At 32.1% G+C, this 22,249-nt stretch overlaps 4 protein-coding genes across 5 annotated transcripts; 2 read left to right on the top strand and 2 right to left on the bottom strand.

Moving 5' to 3' along the window:
- Positions 1-2,719: 2,719 nt before the first annotated feature.
- LOC120216068 (uncharacterized protein At4g15970-like) lies at positions 2,720-4,666 on the bottom strand. 2 transcript variants are annotated; one of them, XM_039213587.1, is made up of 4 exons: positions 4,311-4,666; positions 3,580-3,945; positions 3,007-3,488; positions 2,720-2,913 (listed from the first exon to the last, which is right to left on the bottom strand). In XM_039213587.1, exons 1-4 carry the CDS (start codon positions 4,488-4,490, stop codon positions 2,871-2,873), a joined length of 1,071 nt encoding a protein of 356 aa, XP_039069518.1. In that variant the 5' UTR covers positions 4,491-4,666; the 3' UTR covers positions 2,720-2,870. The 2 variants fall into 2 exon arrangements, with proteins under 2 accessions (XP_039069518.1, XP_039069519.1); XM_039213588.1 differs by having other exon boundaries at positions 3,580-3,942; positions 4,314-4,666.
- Positions 4,667-13,235: 8,569 nt separating this feature from the next.
- On the top strand, positions 13,236-15,445 carry LOC120216065 (glutamate decarboxylase). Its single transcript, XM_039213583.1, has 6 exons — positions 13,236-13,402; positions 13,500-13,704; positions 13,803-14,218; positions 14,305-14,558; positions 14,673-14,725; positions 14,924-15,445. Exons 1-6 carry the CDS (start codon positions 13,317-13,319, stop codon positions 15,404-15,406), a joined length of 1,497 nt encoding a protein of 498 aa, XP_039069514.1. The 5' UTR covers positions 13,236-13,316; the 3' UTR covers positions 15,407-15,445.
- A 1,358-nt stretch (positions 15,446-16,803) lies between these two features.
- Positions 16,804-17,377, top strand: LOC120216070 (non-specific lipid-transfer protein 4-like). Its single transcript, XM_039213591.1, has 2 exons — positions 16,804-17,158; positions 17,349-17,377. The coding sequence occupies exons 1-2, from the start codon at positions 16,810-16,812 to the stop codon at positions 17,363-17,365; spliced, it is 366 nt and encodes a 121-aa protein (XP_039069522.1). The 5' UTR covers positions 16,804-16,809; the 3' UTR covers positions 17,366-17,377.
- A 2,021-nt stretch (positions 17,378-19,398) lies between these two features.
- LOC120216062 (aluminum-activated malate transporter 4-like) lies at positions 19,399-22,249 on the bottom strand. Its single transcript, XM_039213579.1, has 4 exons — positions 21,699-22,249; positions 20,949-21,086; positions 20,593-20,862; positions 19,399-20,400 (listed from the first exon to the last, which is right to left on the bottom strand). The coding sequence occupies exons 1-4, from the start codon at positions 22,054-22,056 to the stop codon at positions 19,508-19,510; spliced, it is 1,659 nt and encodes a 552-aa protein (XP_039069510.1). The 5' UTR covers positions 22,057-22,249; the 3' UTR covers positions 19,399-19,507.

Here is a 22,249-nt window from a genome sequence, read left to right as displayed (position 1 = left end):
TACCCAGAACAATACCTTTCATTCTTTAAATTAATGACAGATTAACTACTTATTACTAATTACTCATATGATTTGTTGTGGCTTTAATAATATTTTGGGAGGATGGTAATTATTTCAATTAATTAGGATTTGAGGCTCTAATTAATTTAAACCCCAGATATATTCATGCCCCTTTGTTAATATGATTGATTTATTAGAAAATAAATTAATGTATGTTTTTTTTTTAATTTTTCATTTCCATAAAAGCGAAATGATAGGGTCACTTTTGTCCCTGTAGTATACCTAATTTATCATTTTCGCCCTTATCGTATTTTCGCATCAATTTAACCCTCAAAGTTGTTTAATTGCATCATTCTATACCATACCTCTACCTTAAAACCCTAAATTATAAACTCTAAGTTAATGTTTAGGATTTAGGGCTTAGAGGTTATAGGTTATGGTTTAGGGTTTGTAATTTAGGATTTTAAATTAGGGGTATGATATACAATAATGTAATTGAGCAACTTCGAAGGTTAAATTGATGCACAAATATGATATGGGCAAAAGTGATAAATTGAGTCCACTACATGGACAAAAGCTATCCTTTTACCTAAAATATAAAAGTATAGTTAATAAGCTAACTTTTAAATTTAATTAAAATAATTTTCTGTTAAATGTAAGTATCTAATATTTAATCATCGTTAGGGAAAATCAGAGCAATAATTTATGTTGATAAATTATTTTATCTGGTATAATAGTTTAAAATTTATTTTGAGATCTACAACATTTACTAAAATTGAGGACGAACTCATCACAAGGTGACGAGTTTTAAAAATATATTTTTTTATTGAAACTCGTCACCCTACGTAGATTCAAAGCAGGGCGATAAGGGATCATCCTTATGATGTGGTCATGTTTTGGAGTCGCTTAAAATGTTTTTTGTTTTTTTAGTTTAGGTGTGATGTGGTTTGGAAGATTTTTTAAGAAGTGTGTCTTGAGGTTCGTTGTAAGGGGTCTGCATTTTAGTTTTCTTTCAGATGTGTGAACTCTTCTTTCTCCGTTTAGATATAGGAAGGTTTTTAATGAGACATACATTTCGGGTCTTAAAATACTTATTACTTCAATAAAAATAAAATTGAATTGTCAAATAAAAAAATATTGTAAATTGCTAATTAATTTATAGGTTATCTTATAAGCTTAAATGATTATTCCGATAGGATTATTGGGTTAATTTGGCCTCAATTTTATGCATGGATATATAAATATAAAAGAGTACAAACCAACCACTAAATAATAGAAATAGAATAATATATGAAATAGTTAAGAATACCAAATAAACAGTTACGAATAATATAAGATACAAACAAATATTATAGGCAGTAATAAAAGATAAATATTATTAACATTAACATAAAAAATAAATAAGCTTAATTATAAGAGAAAGTAACTTAACTTTTTTTATTATTTCAAAATTTCACCTTGACTAATCCCGATCGTCGTTCGTCGCACACCTGAGATATGAATATGAAAGAAAAAGCAGCTTTTGATGTTGAGGAAGACACGGAATAGTCATTTGTGTTGGGCTAAACTTTGGAGCCCAAAACCCAACCCAATTTTGGAGCCCAATGGTATTTTTTTTTTTGATAAGCAGAATTTTTATTATCCAAAGAAGAAGAACTACAAACAAAACTCAAATGGGGAGTAAAAGCACTAATTACAACAAAAAATGTTAGTTAATACCCCAAGAATTACAAAGATTAATATTAACTCTATCAATTCTATTAAGATTCCTGTCAATAAGTTTGATTCGAACAAAGTCTTTGATAGTCGTTGGCACTTGATCAGTTGATCTTGATTTTCCTTTGAAAATTCTTCTGTTCCTTTCTCCCCAAATCGACTAGATAAAAGCAGTCCAAACAATTTTTAAGATGGTGATAAGAAGGGATTTACCCTTCCATTCCAGTTCAGCCCATCGAAACCGAGTTTCCCAAGTGTTGTGCGTGTTACTCAAAGAAGAAAGATTCAAGATGGAATTCCACAGTGAAGTAGCAAATGAGCAGTCAACAAACAAATGGTTTCTGGTTTCAAGAGACTCATTACATAAGGTACATAACTCATCAGTAACAATCCCCATTCTTAAAAGTCTATCACGAGTTGGAAGCCTGTCAAGAATGGCCATCCAATAAATGATACTGAGCTTAGGAATATGAAGTGGAAACCAGATTATTCTATGCCATGGAACCTTAGTTTTATGAACTCTAAGTTCCTCCCAAAAGTCTCTTGTCCTCGAAAGACCAGGATTAATAAGGGGAAGTGCTTCACTCCTAAATCCGATAAGTTTCCTAAAGCACCAGCTATAAGAAGAACATTCATTAATATCAGTGAAGCTACTGTTTTTAATAACAATGGTAATTGTTGTTAAGTCTAATCATTTTAATCGATTTAAAATTATATTAAAATAACAAAATTTTCCAATTGACTCAATCGTGCCTTAACAAAGAAAATTTATGACGACTCTTATTTATATTTTGTCAAATTCGTTCAACGATCTTAATGCAGCTGTGGTAGTTGAATTTATTGTGTATTTTATATAATAATTAAAATTCAATTTCGTTATCAAAATCTTCAAATTTATGTTTCCCAACCAGACTGAAATGTGCATATATTATAATGAAAAGAATATATCAATGTTTAAACAAATCAAGGCTTCTTTCAAGAACTAGATACACTTGTATTGATGAACATTTATCGTGTAGACAGTGTACAATTAAGGTCACCATCATGAAATCAGTATATGAATGACAATTATAATGAAAATTCAAAGCAACCAGAAAGCTTACGCCTTGAATATCTTTTGACAGTATGCAGTCTACACATATATGCAATTCCGATCAATCTTTCCCCGGAGAATCGGCATGGTGGACGGATTTGAGACTGTGAGACGATAAAGAAGCTAGATAAATTAACCATTTCGAGGACAATGAGTGTGAGTTCGAATGAAAAGAAAAATGTAGATTTTTCTACTACCTGCAATTGCGAGGAACTCTCCATGAGATTATGGACTGGTTCTTCAAATCCGGAGGCAACGACATGAAAGCTCGCCAGTCTTGAAGCATGATTCTGAGATCGATGAGCTTTCTATCCATGCCGATACAGCAATTTACATGCATTGTGCATACAACATTCAAGTCTCTGCTCGGTTCACAGAGACCGCCGAAGTAGGCGGTATCCAAGAACCGAATCTTCAATCCGATATCCGAGATGAAAGGATCGAATTTGATCATATTGAGAACGTCCTGGTCGTGATTTTCAGGATATTTTTCGCGGGAAGAATACCAGAACTTATAGAATGCTATTGTCCGGTTATTAGATTTTACATAGTTAAATCCCCCGTTTGGTCTGTTATTCATGTCATCCGATCTGCCTAAGAAACTGTCACATGCTATCTGGAAATCGGCATCCGGAAAGAACCGTGGAAACGGATCCCGGAACCACATGATATCAGCATCCTGCAGATGTAAACCGACAGAAAACATTTGTGAGAACAACAAAATCGAACGAACTCGGTTTGAATCGACGAGAAAAAGAAGAGTCAGATACCGTGAAAACGAAACTATAACCCAACTCGAGGACGGTTCGGAGGAAATCTATCCTTCTCCACATCATCTTCAAGTAGTGTGGGGTCATGAAGTATGCTTCCTGATGAAAATCAACACCATTGGTGACAAGAGCATAGCAATGCTTATGTACAATTCGACAACGAGTGTATGCCCTTTGATCCATGGCAACAATCACCAAATGGTCCAAAAGCTTATATGTTCCATCTCCAAGCTTAAAGCTTTTAAGGAACAGGTCAACAATGGATCCCGGACTCGCCCAGGCATCATTTAATGTCGTTAAAATAACAGTCTTATTTACTGTCGAAGCGTTTTTCAAAATTTCTTCCAGTTCTAGCGTCGAATCCTGCAACAAATATATATATATATGTATATATTCAATGATATTTTTTGGCTTGTTTTTGCAGCTAAGCACTAAGAACAGAACATACGAATAATGCGAATATTATGCGAATTTGTAAAAAGCAAATCAGATTCCTACAAACAAACGGATAGGCACTATCCATTGTTATTCCGATTAATTCAAATTGATTCATAATTTACACCAACATGCTAAATAATTCAGAATATGTACTCTTCTTTTAACAGGATGGACAGAATGACTGCTTTTCAAATCGAATTGATCAGGAAATTATACAGTTAATCTGAATTTAATTTTCATTAATTCTAATTTTTTATTAAAAAAGATAATTGGGGGTAAAAGGAGAGAGAACTAACCGGAGGAGTTGAGTAATTAAAGTAAGAAGGGAAAATGCTAGTGAAAGAGGAGGAAGAAAATGATCCGGACGACGAACGGAAGGAATTGGTGCCGACGTAAAGAAGAAGAAAGGCGAGAGTGACGACGGTGAAAATGAGCCCTGCACGGGGGATTTTCATGGGAGTTTCGGTAGACATATCGCCGGAATAGGTTGAAAACGAAGCGCAGCGACGGAGCTGAAGGCTGTTGAAACGGCGCCTGTGAAACCTCAGGCGACAACTAACAATAATAATTTCAAATTTTTGTATTGTTCTTTTGCTATATTTTATAAGCCATTAAAACCAAAATGGAAGAAGAAGATGCAGCGTGAAAGATTTGCTATCCCAGAATTTTCCGAGTTCTCAGTTTATTAAAAAAAAAAACAAGACTGGAGGAGCCTAGTCAACTTGAATGAGTGGGACCCTACCTGATTATTTTACTTTTAACGTAATCTAAGTTGTGTTTAAAAATATTATTTAATCCACGCATTAGACGAGCTCAAAACTATATAATATATTGGCAATTTATTTATTTGTTTAATATTTAGCTTTCGGTAAAAGATTTTGAAGTCACCATATGTTTTTTTTTATTAAAATACAAATAGTTATAGTCAACTAAATTTAATTTAATCAGTATTCTTGTTAAAATGTTATGTAAATGATGTAAAATCAAATATATTTAATATGATATAATTTATAATAATTTTCTAAAATGTAAACATTATGTCTATGATATTAAAATCTTTGGATAAAATTTAAATTAATATTACAAATTAATTAAAAAAATTCAAAATAACATTGCAGAGAACGATTGTTTAAAAAAAATAACGGTGAGTAGAAAAGGCGGCTGAGGAATTTAGTTTTTATGCAGCCGACACTAGTCAAAAGGTTACAAAACCTTGAGCTGCCTGTTCTTAATATAAAAATCAAAGGTTTTTACTGCTCGTTTCTTTCTCTATTTCTAAAATCTTTTATTATTTATCCATCTTTTTATTTTTATTTCAGTGATTTAATTATCTTTTAAAATTATATCTTATGTTATGTTTTGTTTTTTATTTTGGTCATTTATCATAAAATTTAATAAAATTATTAACATAATATTTTTCAATTAATTTTATTCGACCAACTAAAAAATTAAATGTCGATGATGAGAATAGATCTAGAACCCTCTTATTAAAGGTCAAATATTTAACCATTGAGCTAGACATATACCATGTAATATTTTCACTAAAATTTATATTTAAATTGTATAATATTATCACTTTATTAATCGAATAAAATTAATTAAAAATATAAAATTACTAATAATAAAAAATGATATAAAAATTAAAATAATAATAATAAATACCACATTAATATTATTGTTAATCTTTTAATAACAAATGACTAAAATAGAAATGGAATATAATGTAACATTAAGCACTTAAATAATCAAAATAAAAACGTTAAAATAGGTGATTAACGAAATAAATTATGTATTTTGTTATTTATCATTCATTTTACTTTTTCCCCTTATTTATTTTTCAATAATATCGTCAAATTTTAATTTATGCACTATTTTATTTTCAAAAAATCAATAAGTTTTAATTGTGTGTTAATTATGATTAAAAATATATCAGAGAGTGCAATTACTATTTTCTTTGAGATTTCAAGTGCATATTAACTATGATCTTTATTATTTAGGTTACATTAAATGATTCTGACTAGTAAATACATTAAATCAAATAATTAATTACTAAACTCAAGTCGTCATCCACATTACTGCTCTATGAACCAACTTGAGTGAAGTTAGAAGTTCTTTTCGAGCAATTGAAATTAAATTATATATTTTTTTTAATAAAAGTTCAAATATAATTTGTTATTGTATTACTACATGTTATAATGTTTAGGGTAAAGTACATAAGTGGTTCATTGATTATAGGGTATTGTTTTATTAATTCATTTGATTATTAGAAGTTATAAAATGATATTGTGAAGTCTCTTGATTATTAAAAGTTATAAAACGGTCACATGATTATTTATTATGTTCCAAACTTATCTTTTTCTGTTGACGATCGTTTAAGTTGGACGTCAACATGATGGTTGGGTCATGATAGACATTTGAGATTCTAGGATCATATTTGATCTTATCACAATGAATAGGTTAATGTTCAAATCAAATATCGTCTATTTTTTAACAGAGAATGACAAGTCTATAACATAATGAATAGTCAGGTAGCTATTTTGTATTTTTAATAGTCGAGTGACTCAACAAAGCAACATTCTATAGTCAAATGACTATTTTATAACTTTTAATAGTTGATGACTTAATAAAACAATATCATATATTCAGTAGACTATTTGTATACTTTCTCCTGGTTTTTTTTAAAAGATTACATCAAATATCTATCAGTTTAAAATAATAACATATAATTTTAATATGTATTAATCTAAAATTTTACCAATTTTAAAAGAGTTTACATGTAATTTTATTAATTTAGGATGGCATGGCCACTACCACCCTAGCACCGCCTATGGAGCGAGGGATAAGGTAGTCATTTGCAATTTGCACATATAGAAGTATCAACTTCGAAGGAAAAGAATAAAGGAAAAATAAGCAAATTTTAACCATAGAAATTGAGATTTTATATTTATCGACTAACCAATAATGTAGAACATTAAATAAGCGACTATGACATCTACCTAATTCACTTTCCTTAATTATATTATCCAAGTTGTAGTCTACTATCTATAAAATACCTTCTTTCTTCCTTCTTTTGGTATAATGTCAAAAACACCTCCCAATATTTATTAAAATAATCATTTTGACCCTTATTCTTTTTTTATAATATTTTAGCCTCACGTTTCACTTTAGAGGCAAAAAGTTCCCTTTATATATGAAAATCATTAATTAACACGCGGTTAACACTTTAAAATGTGAGTTTTTTTAACCTAAAATGAAACGTCGAGGACTAAAATGTCCATAAGAGACAAAATGATTATTTTATCAAATGTTATGGGTCTTTTTACACAAGAATGAAACATTATAGGTCAAAATGCTCAAAAAAGAATAGGGGTAAAATGACCATTTTGGTAAACTATGAGGGCTAATTTTATTATTACGCCTTTTTTTTCTATTTTCATGCGTGATTTTCCCTTTTGTGGTGAGTTGATATGTGACGTATTTTGGACGTAGACATATAAAATAAAGAAATGAGAATTTTAATATATATATATATATATATATATATATATATATATATATATGAAAGTTGTTGATTGTTATTGAAGTGTTAGCGCGAACATAAATATAAATATATCAGGAAAACAATAAAAATGTGAGTAAACTTTCTTAATGGTTAACCATATAAAATTATTATACAATATAAATTAGAACCAATGACTATTATTATATTTAAAATAAACATTTTAATTTATTTTATAACAAAAATAATTTTATTAAGGCCTACAACAAAATTACCTTCAAGCTTTGTATAAATAGTCATTTTATCTCTTATCTTTTTCTTTGGAGCATGTTAGCTTCTAACGTTTTATTTTGGAGTAAAATATTATTGGATGAATGAAAATCGTTAGTTGACTAAAAATCAATACCTCTTATTGTTACTGCAGGTCCAGATGTGATACTACGTCATCAAAAATATTTTTCAATATAATTTTATAAGAGTATATGTAATTAGTTATAATTATAGTTTACTCTAAAAACATATTTTTGCTGAAGTGGTATATAAAATTACCACATCCGTATCAAACATTAACAGCTATTTAACTAACAATTTTCATCAAACCAAGGTATATTTTGCTCCAAAATGAAACTTATAACTTAAAACGTCACGAAAAGAAAATAAAGGACAAAATAATTATTTGTACAAAAAATCAAGGATAATTTTGTTATTATACCATTTATTAAAACCATCAATATCTAATTACGACATCACGTATAATAATTGTCATAGAAACAAGTGGCGGGCCGATGGCGGCTAGAAATAGAATGGTCTCTGTTAGGGTGCTGGACAAGCTGGTTCAAGAAAAATGAGATTCCAAAGCAGCATAATTCCAATTTCCCCAACGAAAATACCCCTCAACAACGGTGACTTTGGTACAAAACCCTACAATTTGTTAACTTTAAAGCCGGTGTGTTTAGTTCGCGGAATGTAAGATTATCAGTGAGAATAAGATTACCGGAAGGAATAAGATTACTGAAAATGTTGTATTTTGTGTTTGATTCATTTAGCAGAAATGTAAGATTAAATTATTTGATTAAAGGAATAAAATATTATTAGAATGTATATTTTACTAAATTATCCTTTTTATATATTTGTTTTTAACGAGTTGAATTCTACTATAATATTATTACAATTAATTTATATATTTTCCTTAAAAAAATTAAATTCATACAATTTATATAATTTTTTTACAAAATTTAAAAAATAAATAAGTTTAATGAAAGGGTAAAATTTTATTTTAACCCCTGAAATTTATATAAAATTCTAATTATGGATTTTTTTTGTAAATCTAAAATAGTTTAATAATAAATTTGTAATTTAACCTTTGTAGAAATTTTTTTATTCAACGACAGAATAAAGATATTTTTGAAAAAAACTAAAGGCATTTTAGTCCAAAACGCCGGTAATCCAACAATACCTAAGAGAATAGAGGTATTCACATTCCTTATAATATACCCCCAAAATATCACTGTTGGAAATAAAAGATTATCAGGGATTGAGATTATTGGCCAACCAAACGGGAGAATGAGATTCTATTCCCTTGATAATGTGAGATGACTCCAATCAAACGCCCCCTTAATCTTAAAAAGAATACTATCAACAAATAATGCATAAAGGCTTCTTCTTTCGTTTGACTAGTGCAAAATTGGGTTATGAAAATGCTAGCCATGAACCCTTTCCCCTTTGTTATTTAGGCCAAATTTTACGATTTATATGGGGGTTAAGTGCACTTGATTGGGACGGCCCATAGGTTCCTTTTTTCGCTTCTTAAAATTTTAATTCAACTTTTATTCGATCGAGTCGAGTTAAATCGTGTTAAATTTTTTTGAACTAGTCAAGTTAACGAATCATCATTTGTCATTCAAACCTTATCTAAAATTCTTTGAGTCGGTTTTTCTTATTAAATCAAGTTTTGATCGTCCATAACTTAAGATGAACAAAAAATTACATGAGTTTACTTGTAACCATTTTGGATGGGTGAGTAACGATGATCTATGATTACTTATAATCTTTTTATCAAATAAACAATTATTTGTAATCTTTAAATAAAATGATTAAAAATTATTATTCGAAAGATCCGTACAAAAATAAATAAATTTACCTATAAAATGATTAAAAATCTACCTATAAATTTACATATGAAAGAGTTAAAACAGAATTTTTTTATTAATAAAATTATGAAAGAAATATACCCTAGCAAAAGGAGTTCAATGAAACTTGTTTTCTTGCGTTGAAAAGTAGGTTTGATTTTGATCACGACAGGTACTCAATTGAAAAGTCCTTTGAATTTGTAGTTAGAATTGGTATTTGGGTTCATTTCACATTTTACTAATCAATCCATGAAAACTTTTCGTTGTTGTCAACAAAAATATAACAGATCCTAAATAAATAAGGGTCAAGTTCATAAATGGTTCCCTGACTATAAGATATTACTTTATTAAGTTATCTGATTATTAAAAGTTACAAAATAATCCCTTGACTATCGGGAGTTACTTTGTTGAGTCCCTCGACTATTAAAAGTTAAAAAATTGTCACTCAACTATTCATTGTGTTCAAAACTAGTCATTTTTCGTTAAAAATTTAATTATCATCTGAGCTGAATGTTAGCATGTTGACTATGATATGATAGTCGTTTGAGATTATAAGATTAAATTTTATCATATCTTAGTCAATAGGTTAACATACAACTCAGACAATCATTAAATTTTTAAAGAAAAAGGATGAGTTTGGAATATAATAAGTAGCTAGGTGACCATTATGTAACTTTTAATATTCTATAGACTCAATAAATCAATACCCTATAGTCAGGGGACCATTTATGTATTTTACCCAATAAATAAATAAAAGATTATTGCAATTACACGACAATTGCGCGTTGTGGCCCAAGCATGCAACTGGCAAGATAAAAGCACGGCCGGTCTATGACTGACAGATGCCGGTTTCCTTCCTTTCCCACCTCCTTCAACGGGAATGGCCCTCCTTTCGGCATTAACCCGCGTTTGTTGACTTTGTTGATATTTTTAATATATAAAATATTATTTAAGTTAATTTTTGTATTTTTAAAATATTTTTATTTTTGTTATGCGTACTTGTCAGGTTTAAAGTATCATATATCTAAATAGTTTACATCAAACTCAATCCTACTTTTAAATATTATAATTGGAGGTTTCATTTCACTCAAACAACAATTATAGGTATCATATATCATAATTAAGAAATGATCATCCAGCTCAGTTGGTAGAGCACAAGGTTTTTAATATTGAGGTCGTGAGATCGAGTCTCACGTAGGGTATTTCATAATTTGGAGGTCTCTTACGGAAGTTGCTCTCAACTTGGTATTGGGGATAGTCTACTATCTTACATCCCCTTACCCTATACATATGAAAAAAAGGATCAGCAATTTTTATATATCATAGTTCTAGGCGTGAAAAAATAAACTTAATTTTTCTCTTTTCCCTGCACTTATCGAATGGTTTTAGTTTTATTTTTTATGTTCAAAAAATTATATTTATAAGTTATATATACAGATTATTAATAATTGAAAATCTAAATATATATTATATTGCAAGTATTTTATATTATTTTTTAAAAATGTAGACATATAATCTTTTTTAACCATTAGAAAAATATATACATTCTACAATATAATTGCTCAAATATAAATTTTTAACAAAATATAATTAAAAAATTATAAACAAATATTATTTATTATCCTATATATCGTCAAAAAATAATTTTTGACCTTTGACATGTACAAGATATTACAACATGTGAAAGATATTATTATTTTAGAAATATTTTATTTCCTTGAGATTCGGGAGCATAATTTTAATGTCATGATTGGATAAGAAAATTATTAACATGTATTGAGATGTGAGAATTTATTCTCTGAAATAAAATATTAGATACTATCATAGTTCATTTATCGTCTTATGATACATATATTCACTAAGACCGCTTTTAATTAATAAAAAAATGTAAAAATGGGTTTAAATATTCTTTTTGAAAATTAAGTATTTCATGCATAATAAAAAATTGAATAAATTATAATTCTTAAAACATAATTAATTGAATATTTGAAATATAAAATTAAAATACTGAATTATTTTTGGACGAGATTGGCCATATATTATTCCATCTCATAATACTAACAACTTTCATTGAAGCAATATAAATAAATGGCTAAAAGTATTTTTTAGAATTCGATTAAGTCTTGCACTCTCCGAGGACATTGATTCATGGGCGTTTAAACAATTAAATATTTATATTTTATTTTTTAAAATTATTTTTATATTTTTATTATAAAAATAAGTACCATTTTATTCACATTTAAATAATGTATTATGTTAATTTTAATTTTTTTTTGGTGAACAAAAGGATAAATTACAGAGGATTAAACTTCTGCTGTCAACGTGTAATGGTTGCATGTGGTATGTCAAATCTTTAGAGAGGGGATATCATCCGCTAGTAATTTTTTTTTAATTTTACATAATTTTAAAATATTATTATTAAAATTAATTAACCATCCATCCCCACTATTGCAGATACTTTAATTCTTTTATATTAAATAGATATAAATAAGATATTTAATGAATATTTTAATATTGATAGTTTGGATTGTATTAGCCCTCAAATAATAATTTTAATTATAGATCCTCGTATTTTATATTTATTTATTAAAAAATAAATAAAATTATTTGTTCTTCCTCACATTATCCAAAATATTGTGTAATTACACATACAAATACATATATTTTATATCATCAACAAAATTGTATTATCTTGGTTTCCTAATAAAATTAGCTGACCCTTATTCCCATATGTAATGGGGAAAGGAGATGTAAGATAGTAGGCTGCCCCCAATGCCAGGTTGAGAGCAGCTTCCGTGAGAGACCTCCAAATTATGAAATGCCCTCCGTGAAACTCGAACCCACGACCTCAAGGTTAAGAACCATGTGCTCTACCAACTGAGCTGGATGGTCATTTCCTTGGTTTCATAATAGAGGTAACCAAAATAAAAGTTAGAAAAAATTAGTGATGAAATCTATAGATTAGCCAAATAAATTTTGGGTAAACTATTATTTAGTCACCCACTTATTCTCGCAGTTCTGTTTTAGTCATCCTATTATTTATTTTCAAAACCGTAACTAACATTGTGTTTTAGCTCCATTTTAGTCATCTATCATTGAAAAGTTATTAATGATGTCAACGTGTTACCATAAGTTAATGTTACATACTCACATAGTAATTAGAAAAATAAAAGTTGTCATATCAATAAGTCTATTTTTTAATGGTAGGTGATCAAAACAGGATCAAAATGTGACGTTAAATATAATTTTAAAAGAATAGTTAGATGATCAAAACTAAACCACACGAATAGATGAATGATTAAATATGTAGTTTACCCAAAACTTTTATTGCGCAACGAGTGGGAAAGTTCCCAGAAGTGGGAAACAGGTAATTAGAAAACTATAAAATTAGAGGTGAGCTGGAAAGCTCCATTTACTTGTAACCGTCTTTTACCTTTAATTTGGCTATTGAATTTTCAATATGTTCGGCCTGTGAGCGCGGAAACAACCAGCCAACCTGCAGCCAGGGTTCATGTACATGATGGTGGACACGTGGCAAAGACCAAAACAATAAACATCCCCCTATAAATACCATTTCTCTGCTTCCCTTCACCAAGCATCAACTGCTTTAACTTTATACCAAAAAAAAAAATCTTCGATCTCTCTCTTTCTGGTACTACATTTTCTCAACAATGGTGTTATCCAAGACAGCATCTCAAAGTGATGTCTCGATTCACTCCACTTTTGCCTCACGTTATGTCCGAGACTCACTTCCCAGGTAAAAATGATCCCACGAAACATGAAGCATTTTGAGTTTCCATCAATGGCGGAAAAAAAGTTTACTAATTTTTATATGTAAATAAAAAAATTTGCAGGTTCAAGATGCCGGAAAACTCTATACCAAAGGAAGCTGCGTTTCAGATCATCAACGATGAACTGATGCTGGATGGGAACCCCAGGTTGAACCTTGCCTCTTTTGTTACTACTTGGATGGAACCTGAATGTGATAAGCTTATCATGGACTCCATTAACAAGAACTACGTTGACATGGATGAATACCCTGTCACCACTGAGCTTCAGGTAGATCTATAGACTATATCTTCTTGTTTTAGATTCAAGGGGGAAAAAAGTCAAACCACCTTGATCTGTGACTGATTTTGTTTTTCTTTTTGATGCAGAATCGGTGTGTGAACATAATAGCACACTTGTTCAACGCGCCGTTGGGGGACGGCGAGGCTGCCGTGGGAGTGGGAACCGTTGGTTCGTCGGAGGCAATCATGTTGGCCGGCCTTGCTTTCAAGAGAAAATGGCAAAACAAGCGTAAAGCTGAAGGGAAACCTTATGATAAGCCCAACATCGTGACCGGTGCCAATGTTCAGGTCTGCTGGGAGAAATTCGCTAGGTACTTTGAAGTTGAGTTGAAAGAAGTGAAACTCAGTGAAGGGTACTACGTGATGGACCCTGTCAAGGCAGTGGAAATGGTCGATGAAAACACCATCTGTGTTGCTGCAATCTTGGGTTCCACCCTCAATGGCGAATTCGAAGACGTCAAGCTTCTAAACGACCTCTTGATCGAAAAGAACAAAGAAACGGGGTAACATATCGCATCTGTTTTTTTTTTGCATGAACATGATGATAATATGAATTTTCAAGTGTGACTTATTGATCTGTTATCTGCAGGTGGGATACCCCGATCCATGTTGATGCGGCTAGCGGCGGATTTATCGCACCATTTTTGTATCCAGAACTCGAGTGGGACTTTAGGCTTCCCCTTGTGAAGAGTATTAATGTGAGTGGCCATAAATATGGTCTTGTTTATGCTGGTATTGGTTGGGTTATCTGGAGGAGCAAAGATGATTTGCCTGAAGAACTCATCTTCCACATTAACTATCTTGGAGCTGATCAACCCACTTTCACTCTCAATTTCTCCAAAGGTCACTTTGCCAATCCAATTTCTTCTCTTATTTTTCCCAATTTACAGTATGTATGTATGCATGTATGTAACTATGTATGAACCAACGCTAAACTTGTGTTATGTTTATCTGCAGGTTCTAGTCAAGTCATTGCTCAGTACTACCAACTGATCCGTTTGGGATATGAGGTATGTAAGGGGACATGGTGAACCCCTATGGTCCATAATTTCATCGTAATTCCGTCCGAGTTAAGACAATACGGATAATGTTGCGTTAATCCGAATCGGACCATAGGATCTGCTGTGATGTGTATAGATACTTGTGCTTAGTTGCTTTATCTAATACTAATGTGAATTATGTGATGCAACGGTGTTTGAATCATACAGGGATACAGGAATGTGATGGAGAATTGTCATGAGAACGCCATGGTCCTGAAAGAAGGGTTGGAGAAAACAGGGCGATACAACATCGTGTCCAAGGACGACGGTGTTCCTCTGGTGGCATTCTCCCTCAAGGACAACAAGCGTCACAACGAGTTCGAGATATCCGACATGTTGCGCCGATTTGGTTGGATCGTGCCGGCCTACACCATGCCGGCCGACGCTCAGCACATCACCGTGCTACGCGTCGTGATCAGGGAAGACTTCTCCCGCACCCTGGCCGAGCGACTCGTGATCGACATCGAGAAGGTGCTCCACGAGCTCGACACCCTCCCCGCTAAGGTCAATGCCAAACTGGCCATCGCCGGCGAAGCGGACGCGCAAAACGGCACCGTTAAGAAGACTGATATCGAGACTCAAAGGGAAGTCATGGCTTACTGGAAGAAATATGTCAGTGAGAGAAAATCCAACAAGAACAAAATTTGTTAAGATTTGTTCTAAGATTCTAACACCCTTCTGTTTGGTTTTTTTTTTCATCTTCATTTTTCAAGCTTCAGCATGTTGAGCAAACTGGCCTGAAATCTACCAGTGGATCCATTTGAGTTGAACTTTTCTTGTAAACAATGTTTTTTTTTGGGATTCTGAATCTCTCTTCGATGGGCTTAGACTTTTTTCTAAGATATTTATGTATGTGTTGACGTGTTTTGTTTTCTTTAATTATATGGTATTTTAATTATCCATGTGGTAGTTCATTACGGTCTATTTTATGAAAAATAGTATAATGACTTTAAAATATTTATGATTTAATACTTTTTCTTAGTCTTGGAACCTAACTTGACCCGTCGGCACCACTCGTATAGATCATAGTGGAGGGAATTATTGAATGATTCCAATTCCAAGCATGCCGATAGTCAAAAGGCCTTGGTGTTGATATAATTACTAAAATAGATATAGTGCGGAATAACAATTTTGTGATATTTTGAAAATTTTAATCACCATTTTATAATTTGTAAACTTTTAATGACTAAAAAGATTATTTATGTATATTTTAATAATTATTTGTGTATTTTATCTCTATTTCATTAATTGAATTTTCCCACTTTAATCGTTAATCGAACCGATTTTGTTCAATTAATTGGTTGGTTAATCGAATTAATCGAAATTTATAATTAATATAGAAATAATATATAATATATATTATATTAAATATTAAATATTTTTGGTTTTTTGGGTTAAAATCGAAGTTTAAATACATCTAAAGCTAAATAATATGTATAATATATTAAATATTTAATGATTTTGATTTATTCGGTTAATTAACCGATTTCGAACCAACTTAACCGAAACTGAAATTTGAAAAAAAAATCTTTAACCGTTAACCGACCGAATCTAAAATTAATCGAGCGATTATCCAACGAAAAATTTGGTTCGGTCGGTTAATTGGGTTTTAAGCGAATTATGAACACCTCTAGTATAAATGGGGGGAATTCTACATATAACCAGAAAATTCTATGATAATTAGTAAACGATTGGCAATCATTTTACTAGGGACACAGATTTTTAAGGGGTCAGAATTGCAGTTTTTAATTGTACTAATTTATAACTATATAATTTCTTAAAGGACTATAGAACATTTTTTCCATTTTAGGGCCTGACCCCTAGCTCCTCCCCTGCCTTTTGACATAGTGTAAGATTTAAAATTGGTTCAAAAAAGATCCCACATTGAATAAACTAAGGAAGAAGAAGATGATGAACCTTGAAAAAAGGTCTTCCACATTCAACCACCACACAACCCTTCGTCCCCTCATTTGTGTGTGTGTGTATATATACATACATAGTGTCAGTTGTTAGGAAATTGTGTTGAGAAGTGTGAACTTTGGAGCTTAAGAAACATGGGTGTTGGCTTAAAACCTTACTTCCTCGTTGCATTGTTCGTGTTCGGTATAAGTTCCGTGATGTGCGCTAACAAAATCGAAGCAGCCGGGGAGTGCGGGAAGACCCCGATTAGGTCGGCTGCGGTAAGTTTAAGCCCGTGCTTAGGAACGGCCGGGAACGCGAAGGTGAAAGTTCCGCCTGGTTGTTGCTCTAAGGTTGGTGCCTTGCTCAAAGCTTCTCCGAGGTGCCTATGTGCTATATTGTTATCACCATTGGCAAAGCAGGCTGGAATCAATCCTGGAATTGCCATTGGCATCCCTAAAAGGTGCAACATTAGGAACAGGCAATCTGGGAAGAAATGTGGAAGTAAGTAGCCCTCTTCTTTTAATATAAGGACTTGTTTGGATACAAATCAAAACTATGGGATCTCACTTGAGAAAAGTTAAAAGATTAGGGGGCTTTGTAGCAATATTTTACTTGATTGGCTGCCGAGAAAATTGAATCAAGTCAACCTAAAACAAGGTTAAGAAATATTGATTTTGTTGCTATTTTTCAGGCTACAAGGTTCCATGAGAAGAAAGAAACAAGCTTGCAGAAGAAGAGAAGAAGAATGGGGTTAACTTGATGGTGTTTATCAGAGGGAGCTAATAAATAAACAAGTATTGCATTTGCTTCTGCATGGTCATTACTAATTGAACCTTGCAAAAACAACTGTTTATGTGCTCTTTTTATATAATCTTCATAAGCTAAGTTGCATTACCACCTTAATTGTTTTTAGGGTAAAATATACGAATGAGTCCCTCGACTATTAAAAGTTATAAAACGGTTCTTTGACTATAGAGGGTTGCTTTATTGAGTCTCTCGACTGTTAAAAGTTACAAAATAGTCACCAAATTATTCATTATGTTTCAATTTCATCATTTTTGGTTAAAAATTGATGACAATCTGAGTTGGACGTTAACCTATTGACTCTGATATGATAGAATCCAATCCTAAAATTTCAAACAACTAGCATATCTCATTCATCATGCTAACGTTCAGTTCAGACAACAGTTAATTTTTTAACAGAAAATGACGAGTTTAGAACATAATGAATAGTCAGGTGACCATTTTGTAACTTTTAACAGTCGATGGACTCAACAGAGAAACACACTATAGTCAAAGGATCATTTTATATTTTTTAATAACCGAAGGACTTAATGAAGTTGTACCTTATAGTCGGGAGACCATTTTTATACTTTATCCCTTTTTTAACAATTTTATAATTTATTATTCCAACGCGCTGTCATTCGAATCATAAATTACAATTTTAAGCTCACCCGAACCATGCCTTAGGTAAGTCCTTTATAATTCAAGTCAATTTAATCTAAATTACTATTTAAACTTAGGGTTATTATCAGTTACCTAAACATTAACAGTTAATTATACAAACCCTCTTTCTATTGTTGAATAAATTCACATTTGAAGACTTTCAAGTTGCACTTTATGTTCATTCAAAGACGAAATTAGATTTGAATCTTGAAACGAATAAATTAAAAAAATATATTTAAATAAAAACAATAAAGAGACGAAGACTTCATTTTTGTTGATTTTGACATTTATTCAATCTAAAATTGAATTAAATAATAAAAATTAGGACATGATTCCTTAACCCTTCTATATTATATATAGTTCGCTGTATTAATTCTTAGGGTTAATTTAACGCAACTTTTGGAAAGTGACTTTTAAAAGTATTGTTCAAAAGTACATTTTAAAATTTAATTGTTTGGAATTGTTGTTAAAAAATGATTTTAAAAAGATAAAATTTCCATTATAGATATTATATTGTAAATTAAAAACATAACATTTAAATTATATCTACACTTATTAATATTATGATATATAAAAATATATAAACTTAAAATATAATAGAAATATAAAAATATTTTAAGATAACTCACTAATAATATTTTTATATATGAAATATTTTATTAAGAAAAATATATTAGTAATATTTTTTAATATGCATACATAAAATTATTATGAAATAATAATTTAAATATTTGTTTTGACAAAAAAGTATTTAAAAATATTAGTAATTAAAATAAATTATTTTTAAGGATGTTAGTATTAAATTATTAAAATAAATCATAAATACATAATTGAGTGAAACTCATGCATTGTTAAGGATAAATTTATAATTTACTTCCAAACGTAAATTTTAAATTGAAAAAGCTAGAAACCCTAATTTTTACGGTTAGTTTGAAACTACTGTTTTCACCACAATTTTTTCTTCATTTTTTACTAGTTTGACATTATTTTTATAGTCGAACCGAGTTTTTAATCAAAAAAATGATTTTAGAAAGCCACACCAAATGGGCTTAGTAAAAGAACTAATTTGATTACCTCGACATCTTTAATTTAGGTCTAATTGTAGCTTTAATCTCTTTATTTTGGAAAAAAAATAATCATAGTCCTTATACTTCAATTTATTATAATTCAATCCTCTGACCAATTAGAGGGACTTTTGGTAAAACAGGGGGACTAACTTTTTTGCTTTGTAAAGCAGAAGTAGGAAATACAAAATTAGACCTTTATATATATATATGGCATTTACTAACTAATGCATTAGAAACATCAGAAAATTTCATGACCATGAACAAATGTAAAATAATAAGTTGAACAAAAGAATCTACAACAACAGAAAATCAATCTTAAAACCTTTTGTCTCGCTAGCTAGTTGTTTGACAGGAAGCAACTTGTTAATCTGTTCCAACATCCGGTTGCCTCCTTTCGAGGTGGTTGGTCGCGGGGATCCGTGAAATTCGCTTTCTCGCTAAGCTCTTCGAACGCGTCGACGAGATTCTGGAGCCTCGCAACAAACTCGATCAAGAGTGATGCGAATGTCGCTAGAGATAACGAGCTAGCGCTCTCGTATATTTTGGAGTCCTGACCAGGCTGCAGCAATGCTTCTGCAGTGACGGAGAGACGTGGCCAAGACGGTTTCTGTGCCATACTCTCCGAGGCAACCAAATCCGGAGGCTCCATCGACATATCGCTCAGGGATTTGATCACCACTTTGTACTCGTCCTCTTTAACTTCTTCTTCGAGGTCCTTGTGATGCGGTGGGGATGCCCAGCTTTCTGAATTGACTAGAAGGTATGATTTGTCATCGACCTTCATCTGCAAATCCTCTCCGGCCTCGTGAACTTCCCTCAGTATGTCTCCCGGGCTCAACTTCTCCATCTTTTCGACTTTTTCTCCGAGCTCACGCAGCACTTTAGCCCCCGTGGTACAAGCCCTCTGCATCTCCAGAGCGAAAACCTTTCTCTTCTCCGGAGGTGCCTGAATTTCCGAGAGCATACACCCGTGCATTGCCATCACCATGAATGCACAATGCCTCAATGCACCACTCACTTTGACAAAGTTCCTCCATGGATAGTTGAATGATCTGTAAGGACCATGTGGAGGCTCCCATGATGCAAAATCAAGCAAAGTATCCTCTTGGCTTGAAGATTGCACAACTGATCTGTACGCGCTATACAATGGATCATCATACGCTTGGTATGTCAGAATTTTGGAAGGAATCCTCTCATATTCAACACATTGCAGATACCCTTTAACACACCCTGGAAAACAACACGATTCGTCAATTTAGGCTCGGTAAATAACACTATCGATGTGCGGCTCTACTGAAAGTCTCGACGAGCTCTGTCAGGTGTGTTGGTTCACACTCTCGACGAGCTCGATCGAGAACCGCACATCAACAGGAACAGCTTCGAAATCCCACAGAGGATCGGTATTCGAAACAAAAGACTAACCTTCCAAGGAAGAAGCAACACTCTTGAAATTTTTCACCACAGATTTATGCAAATCCTCCCCTGCCCATATGGGGAAAACACATATACTTATAATCACAGACATGCCAGCGCCAAAGAAGATATGCAGCAATCTCCAAATGGCAGTGTGGATGAAATTTCTCGAGTTGTTTCCCGACACCAGCACGATACAGAACGTCAACAAGAACACCCGGAAAGCGTATTCGTATGTTTTCACTTTAGGGTACAATTTGCAGTAGTTGGCAATGAATCCTAAACCAGAAATGAAAGATTTCACAAGTTCATACATAAAGTTGAATGACCTTAGGTAAATACAAATGATCATAAAAACTCCAAACCTGCTATGAAAATGCTTATCAAAATAACATATTCTTCATACTCTCCGGACATTATCGATAGCTCTGCAATGCCTAAACCTACCACTCCAGCAGAAAACGTTCCTATAGATCGGTTGATACCTTTGCTGAGTGTTGCACCTACGAAATATTCGAATCACATCGGTTAAAAACAACTGCCGATAGTAAGGTGTATATATGAACCCATTGAGTGTACTCGGTGACTAGGATTATAAACGAGCCTAGTCAAGTTCGAGTATTATTCGACTCGAAAAGTATAAAAATGAGTTCGACTCGACACGAAAGCTCGTGAGTTTAAAATTTTTACGTTTGACTTGAAATCAAATATTAAAACTTGTGCTCGAAAAAACTAATCTCAAAACATTCTTAGACTTAGTTTGATTGAAGCTAGCTCAAACAGTACATGAAAACTTATATCGTCCATTTTTTTAAGAAAGTATCAGCATATAAATGTTAATATTACTCACGAGCTTTTCGAATCGGCTTCGTTTCGACTCGTTAAAAATTTAAATTGAGTTTGAGCTCGGGTTCATTCGATTCGAGAGTTAATGAAACTTTGACCAAATGATCTCGAGTAACTCAATCTGTCTGTCTCATTTACATTTCTATCGGTGATAAAATAGAATGTTCTAAGCTACGTATTGAAACATCTTCGTATTAAGAAAATCAGAAGAAATATTATCTTATAAACACTGCTTGCTATTCATATGTATATATATATATATTACTTACCTACGCTGAATTCGAAGATCAAAACGACAGTGAGAATTGCCCAGATTGAATACTGGCTGGCACCCCTAAGGGGCTCTTTGAATAGCATAAGCAACGAGACGGACGTTAGCGTGAGCCCAGTTTTGAAGGCGAAAAAGATCTTACGAGGATCCGATCGACCCATTTCATATAACTTGACAGTGAGTTCATGAAGGCCATCCCACAAGTACTCGATCGAATCACAGCACGATCGGAAACACCGCCCTTTAACGCCATCCTCGCCGCCGCTCGAGGCGTAGGAGCCTAACCCCGAATACCCTTTCCTCGAAAGCAAGCTTTCTTTATTCTCAGCACCGTTCAGAAAAGACCTCCCCGCCATTTTCTCTGCACCAAACAGATCGAAAACAGAAACAGTGATTTACAAGGCCCGAACAAGATCTCCAAGAACAAACATCTGGGTTCAATGGATACGGAAGAAACAAAAACTGGGTATGAGTTTGATTTGATCTACATGAATTGAATGATTGTGGGTTTGGTTTCTAATCGAAGAGGAGATCCAAAATAGAATATTA

Source organism: Hibiscus syriacus, unplaced genomic scaffold (assembly GCF_006381635.1).
Source record: "Hibiscus syriacus cultivar Baekdansim isolate YM2019G1 unplaced genomic scaffold, ASM638163v2 tig00110156_pilon, whole genome shotgun sequence".
Taxonomy (NCBI): Eukaryota; Viridiplantae; Streptophyta; class Magnoliopsida; order Malvales; family Malvaceae; genus Hibiscus; species Hibiscus syriacus.
This window is presented reverse-complemented; position numbering and strand designations above follow the sequence as displayed.

Excerpts from the sequence above, each read along its gene's own strand:
- LOC120216068 (XM_039213587.1), bottom strand. The coding sequence starts at position 4,490 with ATGTCTACCGAAACTCCCATGAAAATCCCCCGTGCAGGGCTCATTTTC. Across the intron at positions 3,489-3,579 it reads GTTATAGTTTCGTTTTCACG|GATGCTGATATCATGTGGTT; the intron begins GTATCTGACTCT and ends TTACATCTGCAG. Across the intron at positions 2,914-3,006 it reads AGAGTTCCTCGCAATTGCAG|TCTCAAATCCGTCCACCATG; the intron begins GTAGTAGAAAAA and ends ATCGTCTCACAG.
- LOC120216065 (XM_039213583.1), top strand. The coding sequence starts at position 13,317 with ATGGTGTTATCCAAGACAGCATCTCAAAGTGATGTCTCGATTCACTCC. Across the intron at positions 13,705-13,802 it reads CTGTCACCACTGAGCTTCAG|AATCGGTGTGTGAACATAAT; the intron begins GTAGATCTATAG and ends TTTTTGATGCAG. Across the intron at positions 14,559-14,672 it reads CACTCTCAATTTCTCCAAAG|GTTCTAGTCAAGTCATTGCT; the intron begins GTCACTTTGCCA and ends GTTTATCTGCAG.
- LOC120216070 (XM_039213591.1), top strand. The coding sequence starts at position 16,810 with ATGGGTGTTGGCTTAAAACCTTACTTCCTCGTTGCATTGTTCGTGTTC.
- LOC120216062 (XM_039213579.1), bottom strand. The coding sequence starts at position 22,056 with ATGGCGGGGAGGTCTTTTCTGAACGGTGCTGAGAATAAAGAAAGCTTG. Across the intron at positions 21,087-21,698 it reads GATCTTCGAATTCAGCGTAG|GTGCAACACTCAGCAAAGGT; the intron begins GTAAGTAATATA and ends AATATTTCGTAG. Across the intron at positions 20,401-20,592 it reads TGTTGCTTCTTCCTTGGAAG|GGTGTGTTAAAGGGTATCTG; the intron begins GTTAGTCTTTTG and ends GTTGTTTTCCAG.